The sequence below is a fragment of the Camelina sativa genome, chromosome 6, assembly GCF_030686135.1.
Source record: "Camelina sativa cultivar CO46 ecotype springtype chromosome 6, ASM3068613v1".
Taxonomy (NCBI): domain Eukaryota; kingdom Viridiplantae; phylum Streptophyta; class Magnoliopsida; order Brassicales; family Brassicaceae; genus Camelina; species Camelina sativa.
Window position 1 is genome coordinate 4,557,457 of NC_141885.1, and position 24,671 is coordinate 4,582,127.

The window sequence follows — 24,671 nt, forward strand, 5'->3', positions numbered from 1 at the left end:
GACAACTCATATAACTACTCAATTTAAAAAAAGCATACAAAACAATTAAAAATCAATCAAAAATCAATCACCAAAAAAAAAAATTTCAAACAAAATCACATATTTGATTGACTTTCATTTTAATTTTTTTTTATTTATTATTATTAATAATTATTCTTGTTATTAAATTGCTATATAAATTAAATTCGGACATAATTATTCTTTATTAAAATTATATTATTAATACATAATAATAATAAGAATAATAATAAAAAACAGTTACAGCTTTAATTTTTTTTGGTAAACAATCACATTTTAATAGTTAAAGTTTTTACAGTCAAAGCATCTAAAGTCAAATTCTCTACGGCTAAAATTTTAAAGTCAAAGTCTCTACAGCCAAAAGTAACAACCGTAACCAATCAAGACCATAATATTTAGAATTATTGTCCAAAATTAGAATGATGCAATTGAAATTTGTGATTCTATTGTGTCTCTGGTAAGGACTTTGTGATTGTTCACATTATTAAGTATAGGCTTTTTCAAAACTTATTTATTTCATTTTTTTTGGGTAAAAAATCATTTTTGGTTAAGGAGTTTGATTTATAATGAATTTGTTGGAAACAACGTGAATATGGTGTATTTTAATTAATTTGGATTTATATTGTTTGGAATTATTGTCAAAAACTATAATGATGCAACTGAAATTTGTGATTCTACTATGACTTTGTAAATGATATTATGATTGTTCACATTATTAATTACGTACGCTTTTTCAAAGCTCATTTATTTAAAAATCATGGAGAGTTGTTAGAAGCATCCAATGATGCAAATGTGATGCAGGTGAAGGAATGAAAGTGTTCAATTCTTCGCACCACAACTTAAGTATGTTTTAACAAAAAAAAAAATATATATATATATATCAGATAAAAACCTGTAGGTATCAGTTGCTGCAACCTGGCATACAAGCTCATCTCCAAAATTCTGGCAAATCGCCTAAAACCAGTTCTGCTCCATTGTATCTCGCCTAATCAGGCGGCTTTCCTAACGGTAGAAGCATTGGCGAGAATGTCCTGTTAGCAACAGAGCTTATCTGGAATTATGAGAAGGATTCGTGCCCTCAAAGCTCTCTACTCAAGGTGGATATAAGAAAGGCTTTTGATACGGTGTTGGGATTTCATTCTTAAGATCTTAGAAGCACAAAGCTTTCCACGTCAATTCATCACATGGATCAAGGAATGTATTTCTACCCCACGCTTCTATGTTGCTATAAATGGTGAGCTTGCTGGTTTCTTCAAGGGGGCAAAAGGTCTTAGGCAAGGTGACTGCATTTCCCCATACCTATTCATTATGGCTATGGAGGTCCTATCTAAAATATTAGACATGGGACAAGCTCAAGACAGGTTTTTAGCGCACCCTTTGTGCATCTCTCCTCTTCTGACCCATCTAGCATTTGCAAATGACCTGTTGGTCTTCTCAGATGGTTCTCTTCAGTCCATACAGGGTATCTCAGTGATTCTTCACCAGTTTCACTCTTTCTCGGGGCTTGAAATGAAACCTGCAAAATCAGAGCTGTTTCTCGGAGGAACCAATGACTCTGATGTTGCAGATCTTTCAAGACTAGTGGGGATTCGGTTAGGGTCATTTCAAACCCGGTATCTTGGTCTCCCGCTAAGTCCAACTAAGCTAACCCTGGCTACTATGCAACCTTTCACCCAACAGTTAACGAATCAGCTTCACTCCTAGACGGTTAAGTACTTGTCATATGCGGGTAAGATACGTCTAATAGTCTCAGTTATCTATGGAAAAGTGAATTTCTGGTTGGTTCCAATGGAGGCAAGCCTCGGGTTCTTATACTGAGTGTTTCTCTTCAAAAGGTACGTGGCAACAAATCAGACAATCTTCTCCCTCGGTGTTGTGGTACAAGGCAGTCTGGTTCAAAGAGTCAGTCCCTCGGTTTTCGTTCATCCACTAGCTGGCTGTTCTTGGCAAAAATAGCACGAGGGATCGTCTTCAACATTGGGGAATGACTGTACCTGCGGAATGTGTACTTTGTTCTTCTGATACTGACTGACACGATCACCTTTTTTTGAGTGTGAATTCTCCAGGTCTCTATGGGTGGCTTTCCACCAAAGTTGTTGCCTTGAAAGCGGTTAGCTTAGTGAGGATAATTCTGATCTTGGGGATTCTCCACATTTGGGTTCCTATAAGAAAGGTTAGAAGTATTTCTAAAATTGTTGTTGAAGTTTTTGTTGTACCCTCGGTTTTGGTAGTATCCTTGAGTACCAACATAGTTGACTTCTTCTTCTTGGTCATAAGAATCTTCTTGGAAAGGCTCCATGTTTACAAGCGTTTACTTCACGTTGTTGGTTCCTTAGAAGTTGGTTCATCATGTTCTTAAGATCGGCAATCTCCTTAGTGTCGGAATTTCTAGAACAGATGGTTCTATCAAAATTGGTGCAAGTATTGCTACTACTTGCGGCAAGGTTGTCGATGAGAGCTCGTCCTTCTTGAACGGTCTTCTTAGTAAAATCTCCATTGCTGGCCGTGTCGAGTGAAAGTTGATACTTAGGGTGTAGTCCTCTATATAAGGTACTTAAAAGGTTACCTTGAGCAAAACCATGATGGGGGCATTCACGTTCATAGTCCTTGAAGCGTTCCCATGCTTCATAAAAATATTCGACTGGTCCCTGTTGAAAACTTTGCAGCTTGTTGCAAAGAGAGTTGGATCTCGACTTTGTGTAGAAGTGGTTGAGAAAGGCTGACTTGCATCCTTCCCAACTAGTGATCGATCCAGGAGGTAGAGACTTTAACCATCTATGAGCCTTGTTGGCTAGAGAGAAAGGAAAAAGCTTACACTTCAAGTAATCTTCAGGAATTCCATTGGCTCTTGTTGTATAGCAGATTTCTTCAAAAATATCAATGTGGTCCATCAGATGTTCAGTAGAAAGGCCGTGGAACTGATTTGGTTTAACCAAACCAATAATTTGAGGTTTAATCTCGTAATCAAGTCGTGGAGGATGAGTGATACGGATAGCAGCAAGGTCTTGAACGAATTGGTTAGGAGCATCATAATCGTCTATGGTACGGTTAGGAGTGGCACGTCTTAGAGGGTGCACATAAGCAGGTTGTCTTCCGCCATCTTGAGGTAGTTGTGGATTAGCGACTAGATCAGTCTGGTGAGGAGGAACATCGAGGTTGTCTCCCACGCCTAGAGGAGTAGCATCACGAGGAGCTTGTAGGTTTTCTCGGCCACCTAGAGGGTCGTTGTAGATCAGCGGCTTCAAGGTTCGGGTTGCCACCTTGTGCGAGAATTGGTTCTCCTTGCTCGTTTAGGGCAGGAGGTATCAGCGGTTGGTAGAGGTTAATGGGACCTTGGTCCTGGTTCCTTTCTTCGGTCATGAGTTGTTGTTTTCGAAGTTTCCTAAGCTCACATTCTAGTTCAATGTCTTGAATTGGAGATACGGTTCCGGAAGGTTGACTCCTAGTCATGCACTACAAAATTCAAAAACAGAAACTAAAAGGGAAAATTGAGGTTATCGAAAAACAAGAAAATTAAAACTAAAATTGAAAAATTCAAAAGAAAAAATTCAAAGTATCTTAGACGAAAGTTCTTATCAAATTCAATGGGCAACTAGTTACTCCCCGGCAACGGCGTCAAAAAGCTTTGATGTGTGTAAAATTTCACTCCAAATCTTTTACCTAAAAAGACTACACAACGACTGAAAATGCACAGTTAATCAGTGTAGTATTTTAGGATTGATCCTACAGAGAGTAATAGCTAACACAAATTGAATTAAAAGATAAAGAACTATGGCTAAGACTAAACCAAATATTGGGGTTTTGGTTTTCCTAATATCTATTGCAAATAAATAAAAAAACGGTTTAAAACTATTAGACTGAGGCGTTGGGCGTTTTGGGAGTCATCTCAGGGTTTTCATGGTTCTAAGCAATATTAAGTGTAAGATCTAATAAGTAAATACTAATTTCGGTCTAGGTTCTCAACTACGAAACACTAATGAACTAATAAGCTACTATCATAGAATGAAAGGCTAAATTCTTCATACTCCGTTACTCAACTTTCGCAGGCAACGACGTATGTCAACCAGCTAGTAAAACAATTTCGATACATTCACCAAACCCCGCAACTCAACTTATGCAGGTTACGACGCGAGGTTTTGGTATAACACTAGTTCGGAGAAGTAGGATAACGCGGTTAGCGCTCCCGTTCTCTAGATCAGCACTTGGTGATCAATCCAAGCACATGCATTAAGATAAAGATGTCCCAAAAGAACTCTAATATAAACCAAAAATAAGATCTAACAACATAATTGAAGCGAACCTATGAATTCCCCTTGAATCACCCCATAAAACCCAACAAAGTAAACTACTCGCTCATGATGCAAAGAAACTACATTTATATTATTAAGAATAGCATCAAAAATGAATCAAAAAACAAAAGGGGTTCAAAGGACACTTCTCTATTTGTCACAAAAGTAACTTGATCCCAAAAGCAATGATAGTATGAAATAAGAAGGGGTAGAAAGAGAGAGCTGGTGGATCTTCAAGCTTCTCTGGTCGTCCATGGTTGCACGACAGGGGCGGTTTAGAGGCAATGAAGAGCACACACTGAAAACCCTAGGTCTTAAAAGTATTTATAGGGTTTTGTCTAGGTTTAGGGTTTTGTAAGGGTAGAAACATCTTTTCTTCTTGAGTGCAGGACGTGGTGATGGTCGCTGGTCAGGCCTTGGATAAAAGCCCATCGGCTGGTTGGTTCTCCTTACGTCGGTCTATAACACGTCTTGGTAAAATGGGCACAACTTCCGGATGGCTGGATGGATTGAGATGATTCCACTTTAAGGAGAAATATAACTCTTCCAGCTTTGCATAGATACCAAGCATGTCGAAATGTGAGTTGTAGAATTTCTTCAAAAGTTGTCCGTACTGTAAAGCTCTGAATCTGTCCTAAAACATGTTTTCCTTGTCTTTTGGTCCAAATTACTATAAAACCTGTAAAACCTTCTTGAAACCTGAAATACTTGATAATAGACCTTTTATACCTGAAATCTCATCAAGCTAGTCCTAAATGCATATGAAAACTATAGCTAATATGGGTAAAATAATAATGTTTTCAAAATCCCCCCACCACGCTTCCCTTAGCAGCCTCTTGGGTTCAAACTGTGCAATCCGTGCCACCGCGATATGCCTGTAAAATCCTCAAGCTACTTCTCCAAACGGTCCTTTACATAATATGGAAAGAGCGCAACAACAGAATTTTCTCTGCAACTTCGCTTCCTATTACCACGATCAAGGTTACTATCGACCGCATCATGCGTAACCGTCTCATATCCTTTTTGTCGGAGGATATGGATACTTCTATTACTCTCCTTGGATATTATTTTGGTTGTATTCTCAGCCCACTTTAAGTGAGGCTAAGCTCCTTGTAAAATCTATCAATGTTCCATATGCTCTCTCTATAAAGAGCTCGGTTTGTTTTTTTGTCTGCATTGTACTATGTAAACATTTTTTATTGGTATAAAATTTAACATTTAACCCAAAAAAAAAAAAAAACCTATAGGTAAGTACAATGCAAACTTACCTACAGGTGCTTGATGACCGTCTAACGACTAAGCAGGGACTAATCGTTCGTAAAACTGTTTTTGTAATTAACGAATTGTATTTTCGTTTGAATAATTATTGTGCGTATGTTTTGTTTTTTTTGGTGAATAATTATTGTGCTTATGTTTGATTAAGCCTAAAATCATCAATAACTTAACTGAAAAGGTGATTTTTTTACAGTTTTAATTATCAAACCCGAATCTTTTTCTTTATTTTATGAGTTGTTTAACATTTTTTCATTGCTGTAAAAATGAAACCAAAAAAAATACTTTTTGAGTTTTGACATTAAACAGTTTAGAGATTTGCAGATTTATTAAAGACAACGAGACGTTTGGGATTATTTGAAGGATGTTTTGATCTGTTAGAAGGGGGGCAACTTGGCTTAGCGTTTCTCACGGTGGCTCCAGTCATCCGGTGGATTTGGAGCTCCTTCGGGTTGACAACCAGATCGGTTATAACTGACATCAACGTGTCTACGACGTATCTTCACGATTCCATCTTCCCCCCCACCCCATGAGTCACGACTTGGTTTGCTTATTGGGCTTTCTATCTTTGGGCCTTACCCTTAATTTTCAAAATACTGTAACTTGAACTTCTTTCTGATCAAGGATTATCTTCTTCCTTGAGCTTTTTGTCTCTTTGAATATTTTGCATTTTCCAACATTCTTTCTCTCTTCTTCTTGGTTTTTCAATCTTCCCTCCGATTCAAGCAAAATCCCTATCGACCCACAACAAATTCTAAGGTTTTAATTCGGCGATTTTGGCCGAATTAAATTTATCTATATGAATTTCGTCTACGAAACTTTTCAAATCGTATACAATTCTCTTAGTACAGTGGAAAAATATGAGAAGACCCAATCACATGATGAGGCTTCTACTAACATCCCTTTTCGGGGTTATTGTTGGTTTCCTTATGGGTATTACTTTTCCTACCTTGACCTTAACTAAGGTAACAACATTCATATACAATTACAAATCTTCACCTTTGCTTGATTATTATGTCATTATTGTGATCTTTCTTAATTTTTTTTTTTTTGATAATTGTGTTAGATGAATCTTCCATCAACATTGTTCCCTTCGATTGATCTTGCATACATTGAGGATAAATACTCTGACATATCAAGACAAAGACTATTTGGTTCTTGGTCTTCTACAAAAGGCTTAAAAATCAATAAGGACATCCCTGACCCTCCCTTTAACTATAATGACACTAAGGTTTTGTGTGATTCTTTCTCTCTGTTTCACTGCTTGTTTTTTTTTAATATAATGTTTTTAAAATAAATAAACTTGATGATAATTAGAACATTTTCGAGTTATTGTAGATATGGGTTCCTACTAACCCCCGTGGTGCTGAGAGGCTACCTCCAGATATAGTTACACCTGAATCAGATTTATACCTTCGTCGGTTGTGGGGTGACCCTAGTGAGGTAATCTACTGGCTTTTTCTTTATTAGAGAATGAATGGTTTCAAAATCATGTCACATTTTTGTTTGTATGTCATGATGATGCTAGGATTTAACAACCAAGCAGAGGTATCTAGTTACATTTACAGTTGGTTATGATCAAAGGAAAAATATAGACACTGTGTTGAAGAAGGTATTTTGCCTCCTTTTAGTTGTTGTTCTTGTTCTTTCCTTCTTCTATTTTTCTCATTTCTTGACTTTACTTTTCTCAGTTCTCAGATAACTTCTCTATAATGCTGTTTCACTATGATGGCCGGGCTAGTGAATGGGAAGTGTTTGAATGGTCCAAACGAGCTATTCATGTGAGCATTCGGAAACAAACTAAATGGTTAGTGGCTACTTCGCTAAGTAGGAGTGTCTATGTAATGAAAGATTTACTTAAAAAATATCTATGAATTTTCGCTGAAGGTGGTACGCCAAGCGGTTTCTTCATCCGGACGTAGTTGCCCCCTATGAGTATATCTTCATATGGGACGAGGATCTTGGCGTGGAACACTTTAATTCAGAAAAGTATGTTTTTTTTCAAGCTTGGACTTCCTTTAAATAGCCATTTAAGGTTATGAAGACTAAATAGCTTTGACAGATATTTGGCAGTGGTGAAGAAACATGGTTTGGAAATCTCACAGCCTGGGTTAGAGCCATATGAAGGGCTTACATGGGAGATGACAAAGAAAAGAGACGACACTGAAGTCCACATGTTAGAATGATATAATGAAGTTTCTAAATTGTTTCCTTGCCACTGCTTTGGTTATATCATATAGAGTGGTCGACACTTACTCCATATCTCCCTCTCATATCATATGTTCTTGCAGGCATGCTGAGGAGAGGAATGGTTGGTGCTCTGATCCAAATTTACCTCCTTGTGCAGCGTATGCTACTTAACTTATCTAAATGATCTTAACAAAATGGATTTGCATGGAAATCAAATATTTCTCATCATCGTCTTGCTATAAAAACCAAAATCAGATTCGTCGAGATTATGACTCCTGTTTTCTCCCGCAAGGCTTGGCGCTGTGTGTGGCATATGATTCAGGTATGTAAATGAAAGAAAATCTCAGTGCTTCTCTCTTTAAGTGAAAAGAAAAAATAATAATCAATGTCTTCAAAATGTTACCTTGTAACTGCAGAACGATTTGGTTCATGGATGGGGTCTAGACTTTGCGGTTCGAAAATGTGTTCAGGTCTGAAACTTCACTTCCTTTGGACACATACATTTATGTACCTCTTTTGAATACTATACACACTCTGTTTTATATGCTCATTAGTCCTACTTGCCTTAACAGAACGCGCACGAGAGAATTGGAGTTGTAGATGCACAATGGATTATTCATCAAGGTGTTCCATCACTCGGAAATCAAGTATGCTTTCAAATCCCTCTTTTATTTGTTTTGATGGTAACAAAACTAAGATTTTGCATTTTGTGGACTGCCTTTGGAAACTATGAAACAGAATTTCTCTGTTGAATAAAGAAACCAGTACCCTGCATTTCAAAACTGTAGAGAGTCATATTTCTTAAGATCAAGGTCTATATACATAAGACATTCAAAAAAAGTTCTTGATGCGGTAATGTAGGGTACAAGTCACACCCGTTCATGTTAATAGAAATATCTAGTAATTGTATATATACGACATTAGCGTGTAATGTTATATGCATTGAACAGGGTTGCTAATGCTCCCTTTTTTTCTCTGTGTATAAAAAATCTGACAGGGACAACCAGAGAGAGGGAAACAACCATGGGAAGGGGTAAATACCGATGCAAGAATGAATAATACAACCAATCAATCCCCTAGTCCTTTTTCATCCTTGTTATTTTCGGTTATAGATTAGGATCCTCTTGTAACTCTTATCTGACTTGTATCTTTATTCGAGTTTTCAGGTGAGAGAAAGATGCAGGAGAGAGTGGACAATGTTTCAAGACAGATTGGATGATGCAGAAAAGACTTATTTTGAAGCATCTGCTCACAACAATGCTTCTTCACGGCCTCACCGGTAAAATCATTATCGAAGAAAAAAGGTCTCTCACCCTAACTTGGAGCTATGCTTTTTATTTAGTGTTTCTGGAAGAGAACAGTTTGGTAAAAAGAACAATTTTTTAAGCACATTTATTAACATCTTCTTTTTACCAACTCATTTAACCATATGAGAATTCCGGAGGAGTATAGAGGTATTTTGCTTTCACTTATATCAGTCTTTTCAGTGAGCAAGTAAAATTCTGTTTAATCGTACGTTGTTTACATCGAGCTGTACAAAAATGGAGATAGCTAATGTTAGAAAAGTTAGTTTAATCCTTCTCACGTCGTACTACTGTTTATTTACGAGTGTCAACTTACTTAAGGTGTAATAATTGTGAGTTTCATTACAAATAATTAAAAGATTGAAGTTGTAGCTAACATCATATAGAGAAATTATGAAAGATGTAATACGATGAACATGCCAGAACCAATGCAGCATGAGGGACAGAAATATACACACGGATCGCCGTTTTGTCTTAGGAAGATCAGCACACGTTTCATGGAGAATGAAACTGGAATCTGACTCTGAACACTTGTAGAATGTGGAAGAACCAATGGGACTAACACATGCTTGACACAAGCTACTTTCTTCACCGTCTTTGCTGACTCTCATGATCAGGTTATGTTCATGAGCAAAATGAGTGATTGTGTTGTCATCATTCCTCTTGAATGGCTCGATATCTTCGATTTCTTTTGGTACTCCATCGAGCTCTTTTTCATCCCACATGTCACGCCTTGTTGCACATAGTGCATGAAGAGCATAGTTAGGACATAAGGAACAAGAATAAGCCCCATATGACCGATCAATCTCTTCCCAACAAACTCCGCATAGCCGTTCTCCAAGACCAAGAGGATACTTATACGAAACGCGGTGGTCATGGTGATTGACATGAATTACACGTGGTAATTGAGCACACTCTTGATGGAATATCATGAAATCACATTGAAGACATACATCAGGAGAACGGTCACCTTTCGTCCCACACGCATCACAAGCGAAAGAGATTAATCTTGGCATGAGAGTGAGTGTATGCTCATGGACCTTCATATTTGAAAGAGCAACTAGTGGTGGATTTTTAATTGCAAAAGGATATCCAAGTTGAACTTACATATATCACAATGATAAAGTAAATTCCCAATGTCGTCTCCACATTGATGACAGCTTCGGTGTGTGTAATCTGGAGCACCATCGGTGAGAAGCTTAAGAGGGTGTCTAGCATGAGAATGGCGAATGATCTCTTGTGAGTCAAATAGGAAGACACAACTCTCTTAAACTACCAACCTACAACGAGGGCATAGATAGCCATGTATGTAGTAATCTCCACAAAAGTCTCACCACATTCGAGATTTAAAGTCAACCATGAGTAGAGGATGGGGATGCCACGGCATATTCAAATGGGCTCGTGCACACAGGGCATCAACTAGGCAACCAATGTCAAAATTTAGTTTACAATCAAAGCAATGATAAAGAAGGCGCTTGGTGATTTTACCGCATAGATGACATATTGGGTCGTCAGGAGCTCCAGTTGTGAGAAGCTTAAGACAATGTCCATCATTAGTACATTCACGGAAATAATATTTCTGTCTATCATTCCATGGTACTTTACATGACATGGCTTTTATAGACTACAATAGAATCTTATAATATCTAATTACAATCAATGTAATATACTATGACAATCGTATCTCAATTACAATCGTATCAGACAAATGCATGTCTTAATAAACCAAGTACTAAACGAGACAAAGGAACAAAACACCTTGTAGCTTCAAGTAGTCAAGACCTTAAACTTCAATGCAGAACTCTGAAAACAAAAGAATTGGATGAGCTAACATAAACTATAAGAGAGGCGAAAACAAAAAATAACAAAATCTAGTGATATACAAACCTTTTTCAAGTTGATCTTCATATTGTACTTCTGCCAGAATTTGAGCATTGGTAAGAACTCTTGATTCAATTGCAATGTCTTGTTTCATCCACTGCTCAGTACACATCAAAACCTCAACCATATAGGGAGTTAGACAACTTCTACATGGTTTTATTATCCTACCACTTGTGCTAAAAGCACTTTCAGATGCTATAGATGACACTTGCATAGCAAAGACATCACGAGCCATTTGTGATAGAATAGGGTACTTACCACAATTGACTTTCCACCAAGATAGAACATCACACTCAGTCCCCATCATCACATCTGGATTCTCAACAGCCTCTTTCAGGTATGTAGTCAACTCATCTTTTGTTACTTGAACTCCAATCTCATTTAACGCTGCTTTGTACCTTTTATCAATTGTGAAAAGACGAGGAACACTATCTGCTTCACTCACATCTGGCTGAGATGACTGAAAAGGCTGAGACTGAGATGACGGAGATGACTGAGAAGACTGAGAAGGCTGAGATTTAGCATACCGATCACTATACTCCTTGAACATATCAATCCGAAGATTATAAACCTTGTCATACATCTCTTTATATGTTGGAGTCTCTGCACCATACAACTCAGCAAAACAAATCTTAGCAAAATGAAGCTTCTTACTAGGATCAAATATTGTCGCTATTATCAACATCAGCTTGATATTACTAATCCCATCCCAGTACTTATCAAACTTCTTATACATTTCCTCAGCCTTTATCTTCAACTCAGAATCATAACTAGAACACAGCAGGTCAAGATTGGTTGATATGTTGACAATCTCTCCATAACACTTATGAGAATTCAGTTTAGTAGAAGCCGAGACAATCAATATTGAGTTGTAAAAAATCTCTAAAAACTTGTCTAACCTTTCAACTGCACGCCAATCATTGAAGCTACGAGGTCCAACTCTCTTTTTTCCATTATCAATCTCCAAGAAATGATCATTGTATAGCTTGTCTTCTGTCTCCATCTTATCAAATGCTACCTTGTACTTAATTGCCCTCTGCAACATCAAATAAGTCGAATTCCACCTAGTCTTAACATCCAAAGGCAAACGACCCCTTGTCATCCTAACAGAATCTATCTTCTGGTCAAATGCGTTTTGCCTATTTGAGTGGGATCTAAAATAAGATATAGCATTCCTGATTGCAAGTAAATTCTCAGAAACTTCAGTCAACCCGTCTCTCACTATCAAATTAATGATATGACCAGCACATCTCACATGCATAAACTCTCCTTTCATAACTAAAGACTCATCAGAAACGAGAGAGAAAGCAGTCTCAAACTTACTCAAAGCATTTGTATTTGCCGTTGCATTGTCCACTGTAATAGAGAAAACCTTCTCTATACCCCAATCAGCTAAACAATCAAGAAGAGTAGCTGCAATTGTCTTCCCTTTGTGGTCTGTCTAATACTTGAATCCTATTATAAGCTTCTTTAGTCGCCAATACTGATCAATGTAATGTGCTGTTATGACCATATAACTTGCACCTGTGATTAGCAATCGAATTAAAGATAAGATTAGAAGAGAAAGGTGAACTCAAAAACGAAAGATTTGTGAGTAAAAAGAAGGAGAAATTACATTACTTGTGACATCACTAACCCATATATCTGTTGTGAGTGAGACTCTTTGTTTGTTAGCAATGAACCACTTTCTCATTGTCGATTTTCTCTGAATAAGCATCTCAGCAATGTCCCTTGTGGCAGTCCTTCTAGAGTGTGGTTTATATAGATTCATCTGCATCCATGAACATATAGAAACATATTACTATCATTACAATAAAATCCAGGAAAAAAAAAGGAAAAAAAAAAGAACACTATACCTTGCTACAAAAGTGTCTCCAAGCCATAGATTCAATGAAAGATAATGGCAACTCCCCTATCACAAGTATCTCATTAGATGCTTTTCTGAAAACACTCTCTGGAACTTAAGCATTTTGCAGATTTTCATCCTTATTAATGACATGTTGACTGAACATTGGATCTTTTCCTTCTTGCCACGCCTTGTGCTACTTACAGACTTCAAGATGATTCCACAAATTTTTAGTCCCTGACTTTGATGGACACTTGTATTCTCTCTTGCAATATTGGCAGGTACATATATTGCGGTTATTTGGTAGCCTTGTGAAATGAACCCATACACCTGAGCTTGGAGTGACTTGCCTCAGATGGTTGTTCATCTCCATCTTTATGATTCTATTTTCTTTTTCCCCATTGATTTGCTTCTGGAGTCTGAAACCCTTCTCCTTGGTCATCAAACTCAAGTCCATCTGCATCATTATCTCGATCATGTTGATGTGGAGATGATGAATCCATCTGCTAATTGTAAAAAAAAAATAAGTTAGTGAAAGAAAACACCATGTCACCATCGATCATTGATCACACAAAACAAATGCTCACACAATGTCACGCTTATAATTGATTATCCCAAATGTAAGCTATTCTAATTCAAAGATCCACATGGACATGGATCGTAATCTTACACATGATCATATATATCCTAAACGAACACTTGTTGTGTGTTGTGTGACTTTGGTTTTCTTTATCTATGTACTGCAATTCAAAAACAGAACCCATCGATCAGACATGAAACATGAAGCTAGACTAAAACAGAACCCAATCAAATGATCAAACTAAAACAATACAAGACATGAAGCTAAACTAAAACAGAACCCAATCATGCTTTACTCAAAAACCCACAGAAATTGATACAAGATACAACATAAATTGAAACAGAGTAGAACTCGCAAACAAAAATGATACACGATACAACAAAAACAATCACCTGTGAATGTCTCCGTGAAGACTCAGACGAAGGAGATGAGTAGCAGTTTAGGTTTTCCAGCTTGAAGAATGGGGATTTAATCCGAATAAATAGTGTTTATAGAAAGAGTAACTGGAAAACGAACCGATGGTGAGAGGTAAAAGCAACAAATCAAAAGGGTTAGAGTTAGAGATAATCAGCTATGATCATTCATAGGTTTATATCTGTGGGTTCGTATAACATCAGGTTTGGATCGGATTTGTTTCGGATGTCGGATAAAACCCGATAGGGATCGGGTATCCGAATTTCAGAAATCCAAAATCCATTCAGGTTTTTTCTTCTTTCGGATCGGGTTCAGGTTCGGGTTTTTTGGGTTGGGTTCGATGATCGGGTTTCGGGTTCGGGTATTTTGCCCAGGGCTAAAGAATAACATACATGTACGGTTAAGTTTTTTTATTAGGAAGTACGAACAATAGAAGACGAGGAAGACAAACAGGGACATAGGGAAATAGCTCTTGTATATTTTCGTATACTTCCTAAGACGTGAGAAATCTCTAAAGACTCCCAACTATAAAACTTTCAATATAAATGTAATAAGGGACATTTACTCAAATGATATACATTTTAGGTAATATCACCAGAATCTACAAAAAAAGATTTTATTACTAGAATATTTTGTGTATTTTCAAAATACCCAGCATGCTCTTGTTTTATGTTACCGGAAAAAACGTTATTACAAAAATGCCATTTCCACGTCAGACGCAACGTCAAAAATCGCTGACGTGTATTAAATAACTCAGCCATAAAGCGTAATAGAGGTAATGACGGCTGAGTTATAGGTATGTTGCGGCTGATTTAAGGAAAAACATTTGAGTAAGATCGGACGGCTGACTAAGAGCATAACTCAGTCGCACGTTACTGCTGAGTTTTCACCGGATGGTTGAGTTGTCAAAATTTTGGCTGAGTTAGACTATAACTCAACCATCCTTACGGCTGAATTATTATCCGGTGGTTGAGTTGTCAAAATTTCGGCTGAGTTATCAATACGACACGGCTGAGTTATCGTATTTCCGGCTAGCTGAGTTATGAAAAACGGTTGACTTATGAGATGTAGTTACGGCTGAGTTATGGTTAAAAACTATAACTCAGCCGTGAAAGGCTGACTTATCGTACAACTCGGTCATTTGACGGCTGACTTAGAAGCAAAAGATTAATTACTAGAATGTTTTTCAATTACGGCTGACTTATGAAATGATACGCTTGAGTTACATATTTTCAGTTGACGCAGCGGTTGAATTTGGCAGCCATTTTTCTGGTTTTTAATTACTGTAATGTTATTCATGTTTTGACTGAGTAATTTATTTTATGGCTGAGTTATATTAAGGCTGAGTTATTATTTATTTAATGGCTGACTTGCCACGTCGGGCGCATCATCCATGTCATCATCTTTCTTCTCTGGAAATATAGAATAAAATAACACTATATTCAAAAAAATTAGGGAATCATGATACGGATAGAGAAAAATTACCATTTTAGAATTTTGTGTGGTGGAGGGAGTGGTGGCTGTTGGTCAGAAGCGGTGGCCGGCGGCCGGAGAAGGTGGCCGAAGGTCTGCGGCGGAGGTCGGTGGACGGAGGTCGGCGGCGGAGGTCGGTGACCGGAGGTAGGTGGTGGAGGTCGGTGACCGGAGGTAGGTGGTGGAGGTCGGTGGCCGGAGATCGGCGACGGAGGTCGGTGGCCGGAGGTCGGCGACGGAGGTCAGTGGCCGGAAGTCGATGGCCGGAGGTTGGTGGCCGGAAGTCGGCGGCCGGAAGTCGGCGGAGGAGTTGGCCGAAGGTCGGTGGCTGGAGTAGGTGGTCGGAGGTTGACGGCAGAGGAGATGGTCGGAAGAGGTGTTAGTGGTGGATGGAGATTAGGTGGTGGAGGGGTAGATAATGTCATTAATACATATTATATGGAGTATATAACAGATATATGGTTACTATAGTTAATTTTTAAATTATAGAATTATTTTTGGTTATACGGCCCAATTTTCCAAAAAATAACTGTTGATCTGAAAAAAAAACTGTTGATCTGAAAAAAAAAACTGTTTAATGACATGTTAAATCATTTCTTATGTGTATTTTAATTTGCTGATGTGTATTTTTTTATTATTTTTTTGACCAAAATCAAAAAACTAGTTACAAAGGGTAAATTGTAATTACACATAAGACAATAAACATTTTAGCAATTTTAAGAAAATTGTTACATATCAGAAATAAAATTGTTTCATGTAATAATACAAGAAAAACAAATTATGAAGTTATGAACCATTAAAAAATAAACACAAATGTCATATGAACCACGAGAAGTCGAGAAGACATGTGTTGATAAAATTGTTTAGCCATTCACGCTATAAAGAAAATTTGGAGAAGAATCGTTTGACAAGTCGGACTTGCTAGACACTTTTCAAGTGGATATTGGAAAGATCGGAGAAAAACTTAGTTTCCCAATCTAGCAAAAAAAAATGTGAGACTACTATGTGCAGCTTGAAGTTTTTAATTTCTCTCTAGCAGTGAAAATTTGAAGGCATTTCTGGCTGAGATCACACGAAAAATAGAGCAGAAAGAAAAAGCGTCACGACCAAAAAAGAGAGAGAAAGAAACAACGGCTGCACCACACCACGAAAGAGGCACATAAGGCATGAGAGTTAGAAAAAGGGGTAGATTTTCTTTGTTTTGGACTAAACCGGTTGTTTGCATAGAATGTAGTGGAACTGATATAAGACAAGATTTGTACATGTTTATTTTTATTTTGTATCCGCACTTGAACCTGAATGTAGATCAACAATATATGGAACATTTTGAGTTGCAAAATTGATAACCACTGGGGTTGGGCATATGCAGGATAGGCTTTCTTGGCACCAACAACATTATTACAATAAGCAAGAGTGGATGACATAGTGATTCCTTTGGGGAAACAATTAGTAATGTTGTTGTTTTCGGGTATATGCATTTTTTTCTTTAATTACCTAAAATAACATTATTATCTATAGGTCTTCATCTAACGAGTTTGGTGCAATTAATATAGAATGTGTTGTTTGTTCAAAAGGGTAAAAACAAACTGAAGATAAATGTGCACATAGGTAAATAAACTTCTTTTACATTAGATCATTCGAAGTTGAGTTATTAGCAACTGCGTAGCTGTTTGAGAAGTTTTTAAGACAAAATCAAAATTCTAAGCAAATGCAAAAGAAAGAAAGAATAAAATTGTCAATTTAGTTAGCCATCACCGACAAGTTAAATATTATTCTAAGTTTATCTCTTTGACACAGAGGTTTAGAGTACCAGATAGGTAATCAACCAAGAGATCGAATGAAAATTTGGGATTGGAAACCGAACAATGAGAGGGAAATTATACTATATACCCACTCGAAATAGTTAAGTTGAACCCAAAAGTACAAAAACTGTAAAGCATAGTTGAAACTTCCCCTTATTTTCAAGTCCTACATGGAAATTTTCTTTCACGTCCATAACAACCAAAACAAAAAATAAAAGTATACAAGTTAAAAAGATTATAAGTAAATTAAGGCATTGACCGGTTGTTTAACAACTTAAAACATTAGAGTAAAATGCTTTACACAACCACTAGCTACGGTCTAATACCCAAATGGCTCATAACACAAACAAGAACCAAACTTAAATCATTGTGCCCAATTTATTATTAGCAAAAGAGTCCCACAGAAGAAGCCACAATAGAAGTGATGTGTTTCTTTGGTTTCATCGACACCTTATTAAGTATTGGTTTTTGCCCATGGAGGGTGTATGACTTTAATCGCCTTCCTTAGAGTTCTCCAGAAGTTGAAACGGCTGAAACAGCAATAAGAACAAAATAACTTGTCTTCGAAAGAATCCTTAAGAATGAATGGACCTGGACAACGAGTATAGCAATTGTTACAGAAAGGTCGTGAAGATCTATTGTTAGGTAGTAACTCAACGTCGTCTTCGATCTTTCCTCCGGCTTTGGCGTACCTAATATCCCCAAGTACACACAGAACATGCAAAGTGACTCTACAATGTTTACACGTGTAAAACCAAGTCTTTGGGTTTGTTTCTCTTTCACATATATCACACCAATACTTCCCGCTTGCCTTTTCTCCAAAACAAAGAGTGAGTGGATGATCGTCATACCTAGGAAGTTTCACCATTAATGGTAGAGTAGCACAGCGAAAATCCAAATAATAATTGCATCTTATACAACCTAGGACGACTCCTTTTTCATTAATGCCGCAGCTCTGGCATGTTTTCAAGTGACCATATTGTAGTTTGAGGTAGAGTAAAGGATGAGGATGACTTCCATGGATAAATGGCACTGTGATTGAACAGCACACTAAGTCAAACCTTTGAGCTCTATCAATATACATAAACCCTTCGCAGCAAATTTGAAGACAAGCATCACACTTTTCTTTGGTATAAGGATGAAGAGAAAGAGGTCTTGGGTTTAGAAAATGTCTTTTCTTCTGGGGAAGATTAGCACATGTTTCATGGAAAACTAAACTACAATCTGAACAGTTGTAGAATGTGTTAGAACCGATGGGTCGAACACATGCTCCACACAAGATGCTTTCATCCAGAGCTATACCATCTTTGTTGAGGAGGTGCATGTCATGTTCATGTGCGAAATAAGTGATTGTGTTGTCATCATTCAACTTGAATGGCCTAATATCTTCAATTTCTTCAGGTACTCCATCAAGCTCTTTCCCATCCCACACGTCTTTCCTTATTGCACATCTTGAGTGAAGAGCGTAGTTAGGACATAAGGAACATGAATATGCTCCATATGACCAATCAATTTCTTCCCAACAAACTCCACATTTCCATTCTCCAGGACCAAGAGGATACTTGTACAAGACACGATGATCATGGTGATTGACATGAATGACGCGTGGTAAATGAGCACAATCTTGATGGAAGATCATGTAATCGCACTGATTACATACATAAGGAGAACGGTCGCCTTTTTCCCCACAAGCATCACAAACAAAAGAGATCAATCTTGGCATGAGTGTGAGTGTATGCTCATGGACCTTCAGATTTGAAAGAGCAACTGGTGGTTTTTTTTCAATCACACAACTCAGATCCAAGTTGAACTTACACATATCACAATGGTAAAGTAAGTTCTCAGTGTCTTTACCACATATATGACATTCTGGATCTGTGTAATGTGGAGCTCCGTGGGTGAGAAGCTTAAGAGGGTGTCTGACATGAGAAGGGTGAGTGATCTCTAGTGAGTTAAATACAGAGACACATCCATCATGAACCACCAACCTGCAACGAGGGCAAAAGTAGCCATATCCATGGCGTGTAAGACAAACATCGCACCGCATGGTAAGTCCAAAATCAACCATGAGTAGAGGATGGTGGTGCCACGGCATAATAAGATGGGCTCGGGCACACATAGCATCAACCATGCAATCAACGTCCAAACTGAGCTTACAAATGGAGCAATGATAATGAAGACGCTTAGTGTTTTTGTCGCAAATATGACATTTCGGGTCGGTGTGATCAAGAGTCCCCGTTGTGAGAAGCTGAAGGCGATGCCCAACATGAGAAGGATGCTCGAACGTCTCTTGTCTCTTGAACACAAATGCACATTTCCTGTGAATCGTAAACTTGCATATATTGCAAGAGTAGCCCTCACGAAACGATAGATCGCAAGCATCGCACTCCAAACCTTCACTGTTGTAAACAACAGATAGAGAATGGTCGTGGCCTTGTAAAATCTCGGAATCCATGGCTGTTGTGCTTATCAGAAGTTGAAAAAATATGCAAATTAGTTTTTCGCCGTAATTGGACTTTTGTTTCGTGTGAAAAAAGTTGATTAATATTGTCTCAGTCAGCTATATATATCATTGTCAATGCTACTTGTTATATTATATGTATTAACTAGATAATCAACGTATTGTAAAATAAAATATACATTTTTTCAAAAACTAGTAGTAAATTTCTTCGATATTGCATCATACAGTATTACGCTTTATGGTAAAATATCAAAAATATGAAATAGAATCGTCTATAACTTGGATACTTTTTTAATTAATTAATCGAGATATGGACATTAAGATCTATAATAGAACCTAAGTATTTTTCTAAGTCAAAAGTAGTGGGCACGTAATGTGTTTAATGTATCTATAAAAATAACTAGTGGACGTAATTATTAGTCCAACAAGTGCTGGCTCATCTTATCGTATCGGAGGCTGTCTATTTGACTGGTCGCAAGTACTGAATATAGTATGTTTGAGGAAAAAAACAAAATTAGTCCAGTTCAATTTTTGTCTCATATGTTAGAAGCTAATATAGATTATCCCTGCTCAAACGCTTATATCAAGTCTCATATTTTGTCTGCCATGTGATTTGAGTTTTAAATTTCAACGTTAAAACTATTCGGTGCCCTCCCAATGTTACTTACTTTTATGTTTTTGCGCAACTTCAGTAAGTTTGTTTTCAACAAAATATTTTATTTTCTTATATTTTGCATTTATAACCTAAGCTTGTTTTGTTTTTCTAAACATCAACCATTAAAATATCGTTACGTCAGAAAACCAAAAAAAAATTTGTGAAGTGACTTTGGTCAAATAGTTACAGTCAAACAGAATTCTACTGGAGTTCGAATCTTTTAAATCGTGTTAGCCCATATAATATGAACTGACTATAAATCAGACATGGTCGATTCAACAATGAAAAAAAAAATTTGGTTCCCTTTTTTCGCTTTTTTATAAATCAATTATAAAACATTATTATATCGGACAACCATACATTGAACCGACGATGATACTTCTTATTTCCCGTGATTTTGGGGAATGGTATAGTTCATATATTATACTACTTAACTAGATAGAAAACATGCCCTACACCATGGAGATATTTTAGTTGATTTATTTGTGTAATATATTTTCAATTTAAAATATTTTTGTTTTATATTATTACAAATGATTAATTTTTATAATAAAGGTTTTCAACCTATTTTTGAAACTTTCATTTTTAAGACTTTAGAACAACCATAAAAATTTATAAGAAATTCTAAAGAGTAACTAAAGACTATTATCCTCGAAGTGTTAAAGAAAAAAAAACTAAGATTATTAATTTATTATCCTCGTAAAATCGTAGATCATAGCTCCAACTAAGCTAAATATTAAAAATTGCAACACAGTCTTGAATATCTCAATATATAGTAGTTGGATCTAGACAATATCACAAGTTCACAACATTATGCAACATGAGATAAAAACATTTTCGTCATTTTATCTCATTCAGTATCAGTACCTTAACAATATATGATACCTCAACAATCAATCTTACATATGTTACAATATCATTGTACCAAATATTTGGCCATTGGTGTTATTTCTATCAAAGTGCGGCATTCAAGATCTTTTCTGAAGTACAGGAGATGACGGAAGAATCATAGTTTTAAATCTTCAATATTTTTTTTTTAAATATCTATATTATTAATTATGAAAAATTACATATGGATATTTCTAATTATATAATAATGATATAAAATTTGTTTTTGATTATATAGATAGTAATAAATTAGTTATGAGGGTTTTTTACATATGTACATCAGTACATATAGATAAGTATTTCTTTATTTCATATTTACCTTTAAAGAACTTCCTAATTTAAAACAATGACATTCTTACTTCACACTGATACCCAAAAAAAAAAAAACAGTGACATTCTTTGTAAGGTCACAAACTAAAAATGTCTATTAAAAATGTACTTCAAGAATAAAAATATAGATTACTTTGAAAATCAAACTTGGGTTCTAGTGAAAGTTGAGACAACTGCAATACATTAAGGTGCCAATACAAAAAAAAAAGTATAAAACAAGCAAACAACATTGGTAATCAAACATGGTAAGAACAAAGAAAATATCATTATACTACCAAGCTGATGAAGGTTGATTATATAATGAAGCACTCCGTAATAAAATAGAACGAAACAATATGAGAAACTGTCTTGTCTTACAAGCAAAGGCTTCATGCAGGTTGAAAAGTCATTGTTTAATTCTTTGGTGTTTTCTTATCTCTGTAGAGGATATATCCATCTTGAACATTTCTTCTGGAATCGAGATAAACATGTCGATTATCTCCTCTGCGATATCAAGATCTTCAAGAACCTGCAGAGGAGAAATTAAGGATAAAGGCAAATGGGAAACAATCTCATAGACAATGCTCAAGAGAGCAAAAAAAAATTATATTGCTCGAGTCTCTAGTGGTTATGTCCAACCTTAAATACACCAGCTACTGTACGGCCACCAACAAGGAAATTGCAACCTGTCTGTTTGCAACCACCAAGTATTTCCAACATCCTTTTTTTGCTTCCATCATAGTACTTTGGCTGCAAGAAATAAAGTCCTTAGTACTCTTCTTTGATAGTCTCGAATTTGCGAGAGTGTAGCATATATGAATTTAAGTGTAGGATTCAGAAAAGAAACAAATAGAGGAACATGAAGTATTTAACATACATTAACAAGTCTTGCTGCGGTGTCAGCGCCAATTACAAAACTGCTTCCTGGAAAGAGCTCAGCTTTCTGGTAGAAGTAAGGCTGATTTGAAAGTATTACCGTCTTTCCTGCCAACCGGATCCCAAACCAATCTCATACGATGGCACAAGTAATTAAATAAACGTACGTAAACTTTAATTGGTAGAAATTATACTCGTATTATGGATCACAAAAATTGATTAGTGTTCCTCTTGTTGTGTAACTCAAGAAGCCAAGAAAGTATATATAAAAAGAAAGAATACTTAGTGAGTCAAAAAAATTAAGATTGCACGTACGTACCAACTGCTTCAAATTGCTTGACACGATCTTTAATCTGTGAAATTGAAAGTGGTGGTTTGTCTGCATTGACTGCTGATATTTCAAAACATGGGTACCCACGGCCCTGACAAAGACTGCATTAACAAATCTAATTCTTGTGAGATAATATTGTTTACATTTTTGTTATCCAATTTGTTGTTTAATTTGGAGATTATAAAAAACGTTGAAAAGCCAGAGGCCTCTCCGCAATCCAACAATGGAAGCAATTAATATAACACAAACGAAAGAACACTAAACGATTGCATTCCTTTTAAAACATGCATGTTCACCCTAACATAATGATAGAGACATATATACTCGCTTACCTCTTTGCAGCTTCCAACAAGCTGAGATGACCCTCATGTAATGGGTTAAAAGAACCAGACAGTATAATCTTTCTATCTTGATCCAACCCGTATGTTTCTGCCATAAAGATGTAATAGTTACAAATTTAACGGCAACATAACAAATGCAAGATTCAGTTAACACTGGTCAAAATCTCACCCCTAGAAAATGGATAAATCTTAGAGCACAGTTGTCCAGCTATAAACTGCTCTAGTTGTTGCTCTTCACTAAACCGAGTTTCCGACTCATCAAGCACATCAGACTTGGTTAAGCCACAGTCAATTGTCCCAGAAACTTTGCATGCCTTAGCCATAGCCTGGATCAGAACACAACTTGCCACCTTATCTTCTTCCTCTCGGCTTCGAAGGTTCTAAAATGCTCTCCACCATCAGATAAGAAATGCATGAGAACGTAATTGATGTTATATATAATTAGAGCAAATCAAAACACGAGAAAGAATGTTACAATCACCTTTGTTAGAGTAACTGAAGTTTCCAAGCTCTGATCAGATGCTCTAATCGACAAGAAAAACCTACTCGCATAACAAACAGAACTTTGAGTAATAGAAAGCATAATGTTAAGTTTCATGGGCTTCCCATCCAAAACCAATCGACAATGAACAGTTTGGAAAAATATTAACTCGCTTTCGATTAGGATACAGTGAGAACATAGATCCCCTGCTATGGTTAATTGATTAAAATTACCTGTGATCACCACGCTTTGGACGAGAACTTGCCAATGCTCCCGTTAAACCCACACCAAGAACAGGATAGCCTATCCATCACTTTAGCAAGTTAGACCAATCCAAGATTTCTATTTCTTGCTGACAAAATCAAGAACTGTAGTTGAAGAAAGAGACTAGTAACGTTATAGGGAACCTGGTTTAGAAAGCTTAAGCGCCCGATTATAGGCTAACAAAGCCATCTTATTAGCCATTGCTTGGTTACAGTGTTGGCTCGGAACCTGAGAGAGCGATGATAAAAAAAAAATATGCTCATAGCCGAGGAGAACCAAAGACGACTTACCATTATTTAAGGTTTTGAAGACAAACCCTGCCGAGTAATTGGACCATAGAAATCATGGAATATGGAACCACAGCTTCAAGAAGTGTGTTTGAAGCTCCTGGAACTGACATCAACCAACCTAAAGCCTGAGAATTAATAGTTTCTGATGACTTAAAGCACGCAAGAATCACATATAAAGTTATATACACAAAGAGAGAGAGAGAGAGTAAAAAAAACCTGAGAGGCACCACCGGTTACATAGACAACGGCCTGCGTCGGTGATGAGTGAATCGCTTCCACGATGGTTTGGATCGCAGCCTCTCCCATTGTTTCTCTCGTCTCTGAACGCAGACGAGAAGAGTTAAAACGTTGACTTAAAATTTCAGTTTCATTCTCGATTAAATAAATAAATACTCATAAGATTAGATCAGCAACATGTATTGTGTCATTAACATTGACTCTCGTAATTTTTGCCTCCAGTTTCAAATTGTTTTTTCAAGTAATATAACAAAATTGTTTATAAAAAAAAAAAAAAAAAACACAAAAGTTCAGACTAATTCTATCTCTCTGTATACATAATATGTATTGTAAATGACTATATTCGATTTTCTCTATATTTAAACTATACTTTTAAGTTTTAACCTAAATATATAACAGTATAATATACATTAGGGGTGATCATTGTTCGTGCCTTTCCATAAAGCAATGTCTGATGATTCATGGTCAG

The 24,671-nt window shown here is 36.6% G+C and overlaps 5 protein-coding genes and 1 non-coding gene across 9 annotated transcripts; 2 read left to right on the forward strand and 4 right to left on the reverse strand.

The window, feature by feature from the left end:
* The first annotated feature begins 2,592 nt into the window (after positions 1-2,592).
* Positions 2,593-2,701, forward strand: LOC147942257 (small nucleolar RNA R71). Its single transcript, XR_015560586.1, has one exon. It is a non-coding gene; the product is annotated as a small nucleolar RNA R71 (small nucleolar RNA).
* Positions 2,702-5,807: 3,106 nt separating this feature from the next.
* LOC104790402 (uncharacterized) lies at positions 5,808-9,241 on the forward strand. Of its 2 annotated transcripts, none has more exons than XM_010516151.3 (13): positions 5,808-6,544; positions 6,646-6,810; positions 6,918-7,022; positions 7,108-7,191; positions 7,271-7,386; positions 7,467-7,568; positions 7,642-7,755; positions 7,871-7,927; positions 8,025-8,091; positions 8,186-8,239; positions 8,342-8,416; positions 8,767-8,802; positions 8,936-9,241. In XM_010516151.3, exons 1-13 carry the CDS (start codon positions 6,440-6,442, stop codon positions 9,050-9,052), a joined length of 1,197 nt encoding a protein of 398 aa, XP_010514453.1. In that variant the 5' UTR covers positions 5,808-6,439; the 3' UTR covers positions 9,053-9,241. The 2 variants fall into 2 exon arrangements, with proteins under 2 accessions (XP_010514453.1, XP_087312017.1); XM_087455891.1 differs by having other exon boundaries at positions 6,201-6,544; positions 7,278-7,386.
* Positions 9,242-9,425: 184 nt separating this feature from the next.
* Positions 9,426-10,625, reverse strand: LOC109133286 (uncharacterized). The gene is made up of 2 exons (XM_087455989.1): positions 9,528-10,625; positions 9,426-9,445 (listed from the first exon to the last, which is right to left on the reverse strand). Exons 1-2 carry the CDS (start codon positions 10,117-10,119, stop codon positions 9,426-9,428), a joined length of 612 nt encoding a protein of 203 aa, XP_087312115.1. The 5' UTR covers positions 10,120-10,625.
* Positions 10,626-10,910: 285 nt separating this feature from the next.
* Positions 10,911-12,014, reverse strand: LOC104698695 (zinc finger BED domain-containing protein RICESLEEPER 2-like). Its single transcript, XM_010414104.2, has one exon. It carries the CDS (start codon positions 11,997-11,999, stop codon positions 10,911-10,913), a length of 1,089 nt encoding a protein of 362 aa, XP_010412406.2. The 5' UTR covers positions 12,000-12,014.
* A 5,183-nt stretch (positions 12,015-17,197) lies between these two features.
* LOC104790404 (uncharacterized) lies at positions 17,198-19,599 on the reverse strand. Its single transcript, XM_087454074.1, has 2 exons — positions 17,991-19,599; positions 17,198-17,920 (listed from the first exon to the last, which is right to left on the reverse strand). The coding sequence occupies exons 1-2, from the start codon at positions 19,522-19,524 to the stop codon at positions 17,574-17,576; spliced, it is 1,881 nt and encodes a 626-aa protein (XP_087310200.1). The 5' UTR covers positions 19,525-19,599; the 3' UTR covers positions 17,198-17,573.
* A 1,913-nt stretch (positions 19,600-21,512) lies between these two features.
* On the reverse strand, positions 21,513-24,417 carry LOC104790405 (uncharacterized). 3 transcript variants are annotated; one of them, XM_087455892.1, is made up of 12 exons: positions 24,380-24,417; positions 24,182-24,285; positions 23,992-24,090; positions 23,819-23,903; positions 23,645-23,714; positions 23,412-23,472; positions 23,100-23,310; positions 22,922-23,018; positions 22,578-22,690; positions 22,260-22,366; positions 22,022-22,132; positions 21,513-21,911 (listed from the first exon to the last, which is right to left on the reverse strand). In XM_087455892.1, the coding sequence occupies exons 2-12, from the start codon at positions 24,269-24,271 to the stop codon at positions 21,789-21,791; spliced, it is 1,167 nt and encodes a 388-aa protein (XP_087312018.1). In that variant the 5' UTR covers positions 24,272-24,285; positions 24,380-24,417; the 3' UTR covers positions 21,513-21,788. The 3 variants fall into 3 exon arrangements, with proteins under 3 accessions (XP_087312018.1, XP_010514456.1, XP_019102200.1); XM_010516154.3 differs by lacking the exon at positions 24,380-24,417 and having other exon boundaries at positions 24,182-24,356; XM_019246655.2 differs by lacking the exon at positions 24,380-24,417 and having other exon boundaries at positions 23,992-24,068; positions 24,182-24,305.
* Between the last annotated feature and the right edge of the window lie 254 nt (positions 24,418-24,671).